The sequence below is a fragment of the Calidris pugnax genome, unplaced genomic scaffold, assembly GCF_001431845.1.
Source record: "Calidris pugnax isolate Ruff unplaced genomic scaffold, ASM143184v1 scaffold73, whole genome shotgun sequence".
Classification (NCBI taxonomy): Eukaryota; Metazoa; Chordata; class Aves; order Charadriiformes; family Scolopacidae; genus Calidris; species Calidris pugnax.
The window spans coordinates 582,284-596,314 of NW_015090806.1; the positions used below are offsets into that span (position 1 = coordinate 582,284).

The following is a 14,031-nucleotide window of genomic DNA, read 5'->3' on the forward strand; positions in this document are numbered from 1 at the left end:
GACTCTCATTGTTTCTGCCCAGGAAGAGTCAAACCTTGTGCCACAGCACTGGGACCAAAATGTGGAGTGGGATCATTGGCAATTAACCCAGACCTTTGGCTGAAGTAGGGCTTAGAAATGAACTGCTGTAAGCTTGCAGAGAGAAGATTAAAGAATAAGTTTGAGACTATGGAGATACAGATTTGGCTGCCAGCATTGTCACAGCCTTTTTATGCACTTGTGGGCAAGGCAATTCTGAGGGCAAACATCTCAATTTAGTCTGGTTATCTAAATATTAAGTATTCAAGTTAGCTAGTTTTCTAGGTTGCAGCCATTGTCAATGGATAGGGACTAGGATTCTTGCCACTTTTCCTCTGTGGTCAACTGAGAGAGACTAATCTAATGTAAATCATCTCATCTAGCTTTGATTCTTGCTTTAGGACAGTATAGATTGCCTTGCATTTTATATTTCTCTTGATCCACCAAGAATGAAACCTGGATAACAGATTCTCAATGAGATAACTATTTGATAAGGCTACAGTTAGGTGAGATGAATCCCACTGTTAATCTATGTTTGAGCCAATCTTCTCACTGAAATATGGGAATATTATTATTGCTGTTCCTCTGTTCTGTATGCCTTACCTATTGGATGGAAGTTCTAGGTCCTGTAATGTCATAGATCCAGTTCCTAGCCAGGTTTGTTGTCCTTATTTATCCAGAGATGAAAATTATTGACAAGCACCAGACAAATCCGGGTTAAATCAACATAGATTTTATTGCCGTGAAATGTTTGATCAAATGTGGTCATTATCTTCATAGACTCATGTAAAACAGGTAGCTTGTATAGGAAATAGAAATATAAAAGATTATGTTTTGCACCACTGAATTATAAATTAAGTTAAATTAAGTGGAAGGAAAAAAGCCCGAAACAAACCAAAACCCCAAACCAATAAATAAGACATTTTTTGTTGGTGACCAAGTGCGCACTCACATTTAAATACAATCACAACAGCTGCTGTACAGAAGTAATTGTACAAAATAAAGAAAAGTAAAGAATAGCATTAAAAAAAGATCAGACCTCTCCAAATGACCTTCACCTGGCAAAGGAAAATGACTTTATCTTCCTCTCCCATTCCTCACACAGTTGTACTTGAAGTCTTGTTGAACTTGTAATGAGGGCAGAGGATATTTTTATACAGTTCCTGTATAATTATGTTTACTGCTTCTTCCTTGTGTTGCAGGCTTTTGTCTTCTATTAATGCTGTTTCTTCTTGCCTTTAAAAATAAAGAATTAGAGCAGCAGAACTATCTCTCCAAAGGATAAACGGAAGTCAAATGACCTTGGAATTCATCAGCAGCCCTTTTGGATATCTAAGACATCTAAGACCAAAACTGCTTGTTGGTATTATGAAACAAACAAACAACAAAAAAAGAAAGCAATTAGAGAAATTGGCTCTTAGGACAATAAAGCAGCCCTTCTTGAGCCTTGCTGCAAAATTCTGAGCCGCATCTGTGCCACTGAGTCACGTTCAAAGGAAGAGATGAGTTGGGAAAATATTTACACAGAGATCCAGGATTTGGAAGGACTATACATTGTGCCTGCTTTGTAGCAGATTTTTCTTGTTTTGTTTTTAGGAAAAGTTAAAGAGAAGCTTCAAAGAGCAGATTCCTTGTTGATTTGGAGAGCTGAAGTCTGTTCCCAACGAACGTTGGAGTTTGTCTTTACAAAAGAAGTAAAACAAAGGTCCAAATTCACCCCTTGTGCCAGTTCTCCAAGGCAACAGAATGACACCTAGAAGGAGTTAGGGTTTAAGATGGCAGCATGAAGGACAAAATCCTTGACAGTCTTCAGTTGTAGGTGGCAGGGTCATCACTGCTTGTCTGTGGCTCACTCCCCTTTACAGGCTATACGAACGCTGTTCCAGTTCTCACCATAGAGCATAGACCTCTCCCTTCACTAGACATCTCTGCCATGTAATGGTGCTAGGAGGACTGTCTGAACAGAGATCCAAATCTTAGGGCAGAGGCAGGAGGTGAGAACGTCACTCCCAGCTCAGCCAGAGACTTACCTTCTAAGCTTAGTCAACACATGAGCTGTTTGCACTCACAGTGAGTAACACCTTGCTCTAGAAAGAAAGGTACGTGGTTAGTCAGTGTGTTTACTTCATGAGTAATTTACTAATCAACCCAAGTGTGAACAGCTGGTCTTTGTGAATCAAATGTGTCAGGGCTTAGTACAAGAAGTAAGTTCAGAGACCTGTTTAAAGTGGTTTGAGATGCGTGGTGGGAAGGTGTGATTCATACAAAGCTGAGCAATGGGCTGAAGTACAACAGGATCCAAATACTCAGGCAATGCTTGAGATCTTAATCTATTTTGGGGGTTTCAAAGATTGTAGTGTTTCATTGCTTTGACCATGAAGTTTTGGACAATTTTCTGTACTCCTTCAATGTTTTGACCTGAATGGAATAAACAATTCCATGATCCCTCAAAAGGAGAACTTCCTTTTTTCTTTTTTTTTCTTCTTCTTTTTTTTTTTTTTTTCCCCAGATCAAAGTCAAAATTAATTTCAAAGTCAATTTCAAAGTCAATAAGGTACAAATATACTTGAATTTGCTACCAGTGAGCACCCACTAACTTTAAACCATACCATTCCTTCAAGCTGATCTAATTCATTAATGTCTTTTGAGAGGGCAAGCTTTATATGAGACAAGGACTTAAGAAAACAAAAAAAATAAGACAACATGGGAACATTGTGCAGGTATAAGTGGGTGATAACTTAAGCTGAGATTTTGTGCATTCCAATTAAGAAAAACAAAAGCATTTTGACACCAAATTGTTGTGATAACTAGTTCAGCAGAAAAGGAAGTGATAATTATTTTTTCTCTCAATAAAATTATGAAGTGCAGTTTAAAATAAATAACAGAGAACCTGTGAATGTCAAAAAACCTCACAGCTACCTTTTAAAAACAATTCTGCTTTTAAAATGTACTAAGATACTCCTGGAAATACCAAAAAGATGGGGATATAAATGCAGGTAATCTCTCCATGGTAAGATTATATGGCAGTTCAGTCAAGTTGAATCATACCTGTATTGAGCCTTAGCAAAAATCTGCAAGGGTCATTAAGTCAAAAACCAGAAGTTCTGGGACTTCAAGAGTGCTCAGGTTTATTAATGCTAATAAATCAAAAGGTAGTCCAGGTCAAAAATAATTTGTCCCCCACAGAACAGAAGCTCATCATGATTATGTAATAACAAAAGATGCAAGTCTTTAAAGAAATCATTATTGGGACCTTGGACCATGCCCTGAATAGGTAAATATTTCAAATAATGCTGTATACATATTATTTCCAATATCAGACATTTGCATTTGATTGTAATAAAATGCTGCGTTCTCAAAAGTTTTGCAGAATAATCTACACAGCCACTCATTCCCCCTTCTCCAGAAGACTGATCTTTTAGTGAAGAAAGTGGAAAAGGACTTTAAAACCTCTTTTCTTCTCTTTTTTTTTCCTCCTTCAAAATCTGATTTAAATTTATCGACTGCTGGAGGCAGAGGACCCCAATTAAATTGCTTTACAGTACACTTTCATGTGGCAAATTTGTGTATATGACACAGTCAAACTTCTAATTTCCCCCCCCCTCTCCTTTTCTCTCCCTCAGTGTGGACAATAGAAAAAGCAGAATGAGTTTCCTTTTAACTTTTTATCATGGTTACCTACTTTCAAACTCAAGTATTTCATGTTCTGGAACAGTTCCACAATGTTTCTGTTGAAGCCATATCTGAGGATCATTCATTTGATTATCTCACTTTTCCAGAGGTGCTGGAGTGAAAAATTAATTCAGTAAAGTTTAAATTCTGTTAGGCACTTAGCTGATCTTAGTGTGTTAAGGAGGTGGAGTCCCATGGAGATACATCTATTTCCCTCCATGCATAGAGGGTGCCTAGATAGCACTAAAGTAGGTATTTAAATCATAAACCTACTATGATCAAGGACAAATATGGGCACAATCATAGGATTTCTCTTCTTTTGGTAGATTTCCTTATGCAAGCAAATAGGGACTCATTAGTTCCTAGCAAGTTTTCTCACCATGATGGCAATGTCCTTACTGACCTCAAGAAGAGGAACAGCATCATGCCATAAGTGCTCCATTTCCTTCCAGGCATTTGGAAAGCAAGGCTGATCTTGTTAATTTGGTTTGACTCCCTAGATCGTGGCTGTAAACACCCTGGAATATTTGTCATAGTCCTTAGGTTTAGCCTAAACCTGGTCATCCATGATGTAATGCATGCTACCTAGTTCTAGAAGGTTAGGATGTAGACACGTATATGACTGCTTTTATTCTTGGCTTCCTTTATACCTAGTTGAGGAAAGCACACACTTTCAGGGCATGATTGCTTTGAGGTGAGATAAACTACATACTGTAAGTGTGTTTTTCTCTCCACTGATTATAGGGAGAGGGGGGTGATTAATCAAGTAGTAGTCATGTACAATGCAAAATGCTACCATCACATTCCATATCATCAGTGGAGAACGACAGGCACTTCCAGATGATCTCTTTATCCCTTTTACCTGTCCTAGACACTTGGTGGGCAAGTCAAGTGGCCACACTTAGGTATCTAGTGCTGTCTTCTGGGGTCCTCCAGATCCTCCTCCAGGTGAGTCCAGTTCTCCTATAGGTTTCGTCTCATATCTGTCAAAACTCTGTGGTTGTCTTAGATACCCTAAAACATCTCAAATGGCTCTAAACATTTACACATGGACAACTATGTTATTCCCTACCATAAAAAGACAGGAATTGTCCCTTGGAAGAAAATGTCCAGTTCTGCTCATATTAAAAGGAGTTTAGACAACCAGTGCAACCTCACTCTGTAGTACCAGTCATTCCTAACTTTCTCAATAAAGTGATGCCAGAGAAACAAGAAAAGGAATGGAGTAAAAGTCTTGTTGAAGAAGAAGTTAGAATGTGGCTGGAAAAAGCCTCTTGACTCAAAGAGGCTTGGGCTCAGATTAAGCCTCCAATGTTTTCTGTGTGAGGATGTGTGGCAGGTCGTAAAAGTAATATTTAAAAAGTACATTAGCAAGGTTATTACCACTTAGCTGCTGTGGACCAAGCCAATCTGTATTATTTGTCATTTTGGTTTTATTTTATTTTCTTTTCAGTGAGTGAGTGGAATCTGTTAGACCTCTGCACCTCAGCTGGATCTCTAAAGACAACAAAGCTGCAGAAACAAGCTGTTGAAGGAAAGAAAGCATCATAAAATCAAGGCAACACAAAAGGCGACTCCGATTGCCTGCATTGATCCTGCTGAACAGAGACCCAGGGATGGCAGACTGCGGTGTTGTGGGACCATGGGCTGAGAAGATAGAGGACAGAAGCCCGTACTGTCATTTAATCTGAAGTTCACAAAGGGATCAGGGCTGTTATTGAAACTATCAAGGTTTCTTTCATTTTAGTCTGCCATGTTCTTTTCACAAGAGATGCCATGGCTGCTGCTTGAATGGTCAGGACAGATTCCCAACAGGTTCTGACCTCATTCCAGTGCAGCTTTATTGTACATTCCCACTTGGGGACAAGCAGCCCCCAACACCAAATGGTTCATTTGTCCCACGACCCAAGAATTCCTCTTTTGCCAGGTTTCCGTACTGTTTTCCCAATGGTGAGTAGATCAGGCTTTTCTGATGGATCAGGGGAAGCCCTTCTTTCAATCTATCCAGCACGCAAGCAAAGCCAGGATGCTGGAACTGCGTGTCCCACAACCGATGAGCTGGCCCTAACTGTGCTGCCGGAGAAGAAAGTGCTTCAAATTTCATGTGCCACCTCAGCCAAGTCCAGAAGTGCTTATAAAAAACAGTGTTAGTGTATCATTCAGAACAATCAAATACTACGTGCACGAAAAAGTAGTTTAGAGCAACATAAATTTTAAAAAAGTGACAATTTCATCACACAATTGCTGTACACTGCTGTTCTTAGGGTTGAATACTTTTCTCTCTCACGCTCTCTCTTTCTCTCTGTTTTAATCTTTCTCTTTTTTTTTATTATCTTTTTTTTTTTTTTTCTTTTTCCCCCTTTTTTTTTTTTTTGGATTTGGTCCACTGGAGATAAATCGCCCTCAATGATATATATATTTAAAAAAAATATCAGCAGCAAGACTCTCTTGAAATAGATTCTGTTTGATGTAGCTAGTCTGTCTTTTCTGTTTTGCCCTCTTTCACAGCAGCCTCTGAAGTTTTCCGCAGGGGGGCTTTCTCCGAGTTGGCGTGTCCTTGGCCGGATTCCGCCGCTCCTCCGTTTTTGTGCGATGTGTGCTTTTCCAAGTAGTTCAGCATTTCACTGAGAACAGTTTGGAAAGTGCTTAGGGCAGCACATATTGCAGGAGTTCCAAAACCATGAGTGATCAAACTACAAATGGGAAGGAGACAGAAAAAGAAATATACACATGCACATAAATATAAATGCACTTGCATACATCGAAGAGTTTACAGTACACTCATTTTGTTATAGTGAAATGCAGGATTTGCTCCCTGAACTATTTATTACCTATGGGAGAAACAGAAAAAAAGAGTAGAGCTGAAGAGCAGACTATGTACAGCTTCAAAGCTTGGTTTTGGTAGGAATCTCAGTTCCGAAACACAGTGGGACAGATACTCAGCTGATGCAGATTGACACAACGTTGTTGACTTCAGAGAGGCCAAGAGAGGATGTGTGCCCTAGGCTCTCCAGCATTGCTACATTTTCAGTCCCAGAAGGTTTGGCTTCCCTCTTTTCAGGTAAATGAAACCAGAATGTGGATGTAGGGCTGCATCTGTACTAGGAAATTAAGCGACGCCGAGGTGCAATCTCTGAACCTCAGCACAGTTGGTGTGGTTTGGCCACCTCCGTGCTGCCAAGCCCCATGAACACCCAACATGATGGAATCCAAGCTGCCTTTTGGGAATAATCCCTGGTCAATGCTAATACCTAAATGATGCCCAGGAAATGTTTCAGTCAGGATAAATTCACATCCTAACCAAGTAATAGTAAAAATAACCAAGTTCCAACAGCATTACCTTGGTGGTGTTGAATTTACTAGTGTATGTTTACCTTGTTGCAACTCTCATTTAAATAAGGTAGATTTTTCAAGATAACATTTTTTCTTGTTGCTTTTCTGCACTGCAAAGTAGCTGAATTTCAGTGATGATCCTCGCTTAACAGTTACTGAAATGATGTATTAATACAGTTGCCAGGCAGAGATACAGTGGCTGCATTTTTTCTTATTGCTTTTCTGCACTGCAAAGTACCTGAATTTCAGTGATGCTCCTCGCTTAACAGTTACTGAAATTATGTGTTAATACAGTTGCCAGGCAGAGATACAGTGGGTTAATCTCATCTAAGTTTAGAGGAGAATTTCAGTGCACACACACGTATCTACAGTCACTTGAGAAGTTTTGGGCATCCAGCCTGGCTTCCACCTGCAGATCCAGAAGTGTGCAGGTTTCCCTCAGGTCCCGTCTCTTAGATACCATCTCTGGGAGGATGTCTCAGATAGCTTAGGATATCAGAAATGTCACTAGAGACCAGTTTCTGGGAAATCAACTCCAGCCTTATCTGTCTAAATATTATGTGTACAGTATAAGACATTCACATAAGGGCCAGGGAAACTCACGTTGTACTAGACATTTTAGTGTATTATTCTCTTTGCAATGATTCATTTTGATAAGTGCTACGTGAAACAAAAAAAACCCATCCAAACACTCCAGATTTTTAGTTTCAATTTAGAAACACAAATGAAAAATTATTTCAAAGGTTGAAATGTCATTGCAGCTTTTTAAAAAACTTTCAGTTATCCTAGTTCTGCTCAGGGCAGAAAGAAGACAAGGAGAGGAACGGAAACTGACTTCTTGAGTTTGAAGGCATATTTGAGAAATTAATAATTTATATTGGTTTGGGTGAGAAAGAAAAAACCAACAAATCATGACAGTGATTTTGAGTGTGAGGACATATTTGAGAAATTAATAATTTATATCGGTTTGGGTGAGAAAAAAAACCCCAACAAATCATTACAGTGATTTTGACAAAACAATAGTTAAGATCTTGTCCCTGCAGTAACACTCTGGGTGTCTTAGGCACCACATCAGTAAACCCTGATTTAACACAGAAAACCACGTGTAGGTCAGAAATAGGAACATTTCACTTCAGTGAGAACCCCTCTCGTCTGCACTTTGGCTTAGTCTTTCCACGTGTTTTAGGAAAAAGTGAAAAAGTAGGGACCAAGGGAAAAGAAGTTATACAGGACATGGACAATTGTCAGGATACTGAAAATAACAGAAACCATCTTGTCCCTGCAGTAACTCTCTGGGTGTCTTAGGCACCCCATCAGTAAACCCTGATTTAACACAGAAAACCACGCGTAGGTCAGAAATAGGAACATTTCACTTCAGTGAGAACCCCTCTCGTCTGCACTTTGGCTTAGTCTTTCCACGTGTTTTAGGAAAAAGTGAAAAAGTAGGGACCAAGGGAAAAGAAGTTATACAGGACATGGACAATTGTCAGGATACTGAAAATAACAGAAACCAAAAAATGAGGGAAAGGCTCTGAGATATCTTTTAGGGTGATCTTTCTGTCTGCTAAACATAGGAACCCTGTTTGCCAGGAAAGCCGGTATCCTAGGGAAGACACCAAACTTATGGGAGTCCTATTTAAAATGAAAGCTCAATTTGGAAATATTTCTCCATTTCTGATTGGGAGTGGCCCTGTATTTTATAAAAGATCTCCCAAAGACTCATAACAAATAACTCGCTTTTAGAATGTTTATCCATAAGTCTCCAGGCACTTTTCAAAGCAGGAATTGATGTTTATCCCCAGTTAGTAATGAGAGGAAAATGATAATTAAATATTTACAAAGAATATTTTGCAAGCATCAATTAATAATACTACATGATTCTTGAAGTTTGGACTTGTAGTAATATCTGCATCTTTCTAATTTAGAAAGATGTAAACATACCTCGCTTTAATTTTTTTTTTTTTTTTAAGAAATGCCTGGCATACCAGGGAAATAAAAATCATCGTCATCATTGTAAGTCATATTTGTAATAGTAGTGAAAACAAAATCATCTGTAGCATCTTGATAAGACCAAGTCCTTTTGGGATTAAATTGATTTCAAGATTTTGTGCTGCATTTTATCATCATTTCTAGCCTTCATAAGTCCAGAGAAATGAAAATGTGATGGAGCTTACAATACCAGAAGGTAAGAGAAACCAAATTCAAATGTAACATTAGTGTTTATAAGATCTCATGATTTTTACACTGCTTGTGCGAGCTTCTGGGTCCTGATCTGGGGAACTGACTATTGTGAGACATATATAAAAATATTTATGATCCTACATGGAAAAGAAACCAGTTTATTTTAAATGTTGGCAATATCTGCAATCATTCATTTCCAGTCAAATAGTAAGTTTAACAAAGGATTTAACAGAAAAGAAATCTTCCGGCCTACTCTCTTTGAACTTTTCAACTCCCGAGCAAAAGGAATAGTACTGTGTTCAGATGATAGCTCAATACACCCTGAAGAGTAAAGTGGGAATACTACTGTGAAAACTTACAGACATTGTCTCAGAAATTATGTGTAGGGTTAAGAACAAGGATAGAAAACTTTAATCTTCTCAAATACTAAACAAGTTTGCAGAAAACATCAAAACGGGACAAAATCTTATCTTAAGGCATGTAAGCCTAAGTGTCAACTTGTAGGTATATACATCAACAGGGTCTAAATTCCCATTACAATCAAAGGGGACTTAATGTAGCTTTTTACATATAAGAGTATACAATGATTTGAGATGCCTTATTGTATCTGAGACATCTGCACAGAACTGCTAGATATGATATAGGAGTTAAGCCCACCTTGACCCCAGGCAGGTTACCCTTGTGTACCTCACATGACATTAGATGTCAATGTTTTGGTCACTGAATTGAGCTCTGGGGCTTTATTCAATACAGTCAGAGAAGTTTGGAGAACAATTCAACACATGAAACGGACTTGTCTCCTTTATGGTGAGCTGCACCATTCTTCTAGCTGCACAGACAGCTCCATCAAGCTGAATAAAAACGTGTGTTTGATGCTATTTGAGATGACAAGACATCTGCGTCAGGTGATGTGGTAATGCTGAGGGCTTACAGGAGAACAACACCCTTTTAAAGCAGCAATGGACTGAGGGCACACTTCATAACATCTAAAAAATCACCGCATGTTAATATTTACTCAGCTATATCTTTTCTTAGGTCTTCATTGACTACATGGGAAACTTAGACAGCCAGCTTACCTGGAGACATCTAGATATCAGGATTTCATCCTAAGCAGAATCTTAAACTTGTTGTCTAACTAGTGTCATAGGAAAATGATTTTGTAGGCTGAGTTAGGGGTCTATCTCCTTTACAGTTTAGCATCTTATGTACCTCTAATCATCAAATACAGTGGTTTTTTTTTTTTCAAGATAACATTATATTTCTTATAAAAAAGCCAACTTTTTTAGTAAATGGCACTGCAGACTGTCATGACAACATTATTTTTGGTCCTCCTGATTAATATATTCTTCTCCATAGATGGGGATACGCAGAGCTTGTTAATTTTCCCATGAAGCTTATTGAGAGAAATGGTTTTATGGAAAATTTCTGGCCAGTCCTCCTTGCCATGCTCCTGTGAGGGTGTATTTTTTTTAACCTCACTTTATGTAATGAGCATAAAAAGGCTGAGAGATATTATCTTCTAGTTTATCTTACATTTTTATGAGTAATTCCCCTTGCTCTAATTTGGTGCACTTTATTTCTCTGCAAGTTAAAGTCTTTGAAAAATCTAAGAAAGTTGGATAATTTCCCTTTGCTGATGAAAGTTTCAAGTTGGAGAGAAAATCTGATTTTACATTTAAATCAGGCGTCAGACAGAAAATTATTGGCAAAGCATTCAAATGTGTTTCCTGAAAGTCATATTTAGTTGCTTTATTTTTCAGACTAACTGAGCTCCCGCTGAAGTTGGATATTTTTTGGTATGCTCCACACCTACGAAATTAGTCGCTTTCATTGTAAGACTTTCATTTGGGTTTAGAAGCCTAAAATTAAAAGTGGTGGTTTCATAATGGAGTCTTCTGGGTATTCTCAGCTTTGTAGTGCATCTCATTGTGACTCCCATAAACTAGTAACTTTCTTGTTCTAAAAGGCAAGACTAAAAATCTCTGGTTTTGGTACTACAAGGAGAGCTGCAAAAAGAAAGCAATGAATATCAGGCCAACATATTCTATGAATCCTTATGCTTAAGGACATCCAGACCTGCCTGCAATTCTGCCCAGCGCTATGATGCAATTATGTCTGCTCATGTTTTAATGATGGTCTTACTTAAAAGTGAAAAGATCCAAGTGTGCCTGAAGGCTTGGACTCTCGTTTGGCAACTACCTCAAGGACTCCTCCATACCCCAGGCTGGTGAAACTCCGACATGAGACAAAAGAAACAGATTCCCTCTCAGTGGGGAGGAAGAGGCCATCTGCACTGAATGTTTACGCCCTCATTTAAAATAAATAAATGCTTTAAAACAATAATAATGTAGAAAAAGCGAGGTTGAACTTATTAGTCAGACTTTCGCAGAGCTTTGAACATGAAAACCACTTCGTGATTATCCAAATTTAACAACACATGACAGGTGACAAATAATAATATCTGATAAAGCTTTTGATGGCTGTAAAGGAAATGGGAAAAGATTTGAATCTCTTCACTGATAGAAGTAACATCCTTAGTTAGAGATACCTATATTAACTTTAAGGTGCTTCAGTTGATTTCAAGGTCTCACCGAAGCCCTTGGATGTTTGCCAGGAAATGTTTCCAGCATAGGATGTCATATCCTCCAACTAAAATACTAGATAACGCTGTGACTTTCTGGTTTTGAATGAGAAAAGGATGTACAAACTTCTGTTTAATTGTGGATGAAAAGTGGCTTTGCTGCCTACTGCTACCTGTGGAGCCTAATACACCAATAAGACCACAGATCCAAGCTGCTTGGCTACTTTTGAAAGAGTGAGCATGTCCCTCACACAGCCATCAGCTCCTTCAGTGTCTCCTTTCACTTAGTCAATGGACACATCTCTGTCCTATGGGAAGGCAGAGAAATGAATGAGATTCATCCAACTTGCTACCATGCAAAGACTTTTTCCAGTGAGATGGCTAATGTAGCTGAGAAACCCCATTGCTCTCCTCAAATGAGAAAAACCAAGAGGTAAGCTTAGTAAATGTGCTGAAGACAAGAGTCAATGCAACTTTGTAACCTAATAATTTAGAAATGAGGAGATGACACTCCTTTTATGGGGAGGAAACATGAGGGGGCCTTAAATGCTTTAAGAAATCCTAAATGTTGGGTCAAAAATTAAATCAAGCCCCTCAAGTTTTTTTCCATCTTTGATGAATGTATATTTGCCTTTATCTTGGTAACCATTGAACTTACTCATTAATGAAGAGGATAAAGAAAAGAAATCAGGTTCTTATCTGTTCTCCTGACTACATAAATTGTGGCTTTAAGGGAATATGGTGATTCCTTTTTGGGGGGGAAACATGAGAGGGCCTTAAATGCTTTAAGAAATCCTAAATGCTGGGTCAAAAAGCAAATCAAGCCCCTCAAGCTTTTTTCCATTTTTGATGAATGTATATTTGCCTTTACCTTGATAACCATTGAACTTATTCATTAATGAAGAAGATAAAGAAAATAAATCAGGTTCTCATCTGTTCTCCTGACTACATAAATTGTGGCTTTAAGGGAATATGGCGTCCTAAGGCCAATGATAAAAATCATTGGCAATTTCAGAAATTCACACACTTCTAAAAGGATTTTGGTCATGAGCAGAGCAGGAGAAGGTGATTGAATCCTTGCTATGGAAAGATCAAAGACGGAATCCCTAGGAAAGGGAATGAGGGAAAAATCCCAGAGGAAGTGGAAAAGAAAGAAAAACAACAACAAAAAAAAAGGCAAAAAAGCAGAAAGGAAAACTTTGTTGATTACTCAGCACTAGGAATCAGTGTTGTCCCTCTCAGCCAGCTGAATCTAAAGCCAGATTGAGAGAGATCATGGAAATCAGGGAACTCCAGAGGGCACCAGAGGTATTTCACCACAAACTTCATTGTGCACCAGGCTTCTTCCAGTCCATGCAGCCAAACAGAAGGCTGCTGCTGCTAATCAGGATGACTGGAATTATGACAGCAGCTGCTCTCCCTCCTGATAAGCAAAGAAGCATAAAAACGGGAGAACAAGGAGGGGAGTAAGGACATCTGTAAAGGCAACCCACCGGTAAGTCTTTGGGCTTGCCTCTTTGTTACAGTTTAAAAAACATGTTGAGCTTCAAAACCCATTTCATTGCTCCCTTTTACCCTTCAGAAAGAAGGATGTTACTTTCTCGCTGCTCCCAAAGTCTGAGCCTCTGGTTTCTTGCCTGTCACTTTTTGTGTCACCTTGTCAGTGTGATGCCAGGCACTCGCAGGAGGCTGACAGCTCCAGGCTCAGAGACTCACTAAATGACAAAATTCCCATCTCAAACAGTTTCACAGGAAGGGTGTTTTGTATCAGCTGGATGGCGAGGCAAAACACAGCATAATTTGTGAGGATGGTGATTGCTTTCATTTTCTAGCTTTAGCATTCTGAGCTGATTATTTTTTGACTGGTTTTATAAGGTTTCTGCACTGAAAGAAGAGCCATCTGCAAGGCAGTCACTTCACTTTGCTGTTTTGCTGTCTTTATCTTTTATATATAAGGTAGATCTGGATGTGATTTTGTATCTTAATGAATTATAACCTTGAAGTTAAAGGATCAAATCCAGCTTCTGTAACTGGTGGCTATTTGTCTTTCCCTATATGATGGATGACATTGGTAGGATATCTAAACTTTCCAAACGCTACAGATTCTTACAGACACAAGCATCCCAAAAGCAGACTAGAAGGTATGCCTATATCCAATTTTACAAGTGAAGAAAGTGAGATTAAGTCTGCCTAATGATGTCAGTGAGTCTCTATGTGTAAGCCAAGAAACACACGCAGATCTCGTA

At 38.7% G+C, this 14,031-nt stretch overlaps 1 protein-coding gene across 5 annotated transcripts in view; it reads right to left on the bottom strand.

Moving 5' to 3' along the window:
• Nucleotides 1-6,055: 6,055 nt before the first annotated feature.
• TFAP2D (transcription factor AP-2 delta (activating enhancer binding protein 2 delta)) overlaps nucleotides 6,056-14,031 on the bottom strand; it is a 51,670-nt gene continuing 43,694 nt past the window's right edge. For all 5 annotated transcript variants that reach the window (XM_014938305.1, XM_014938304.1, XM_014938306.1 and 2 more), the window contains one exon: nucleotides 6,056-6,383. In XM_014938305.1, the coding sequence (XP_014793791.1) occupies nucleotides 6,164-6,383 (220 nt within the window). In that variant the 3' untranslated portion in view covers nucleotides 6,056-6,163. The remainder of the gene's footprint in view (nucleotides 6,384-14,031) is intronic.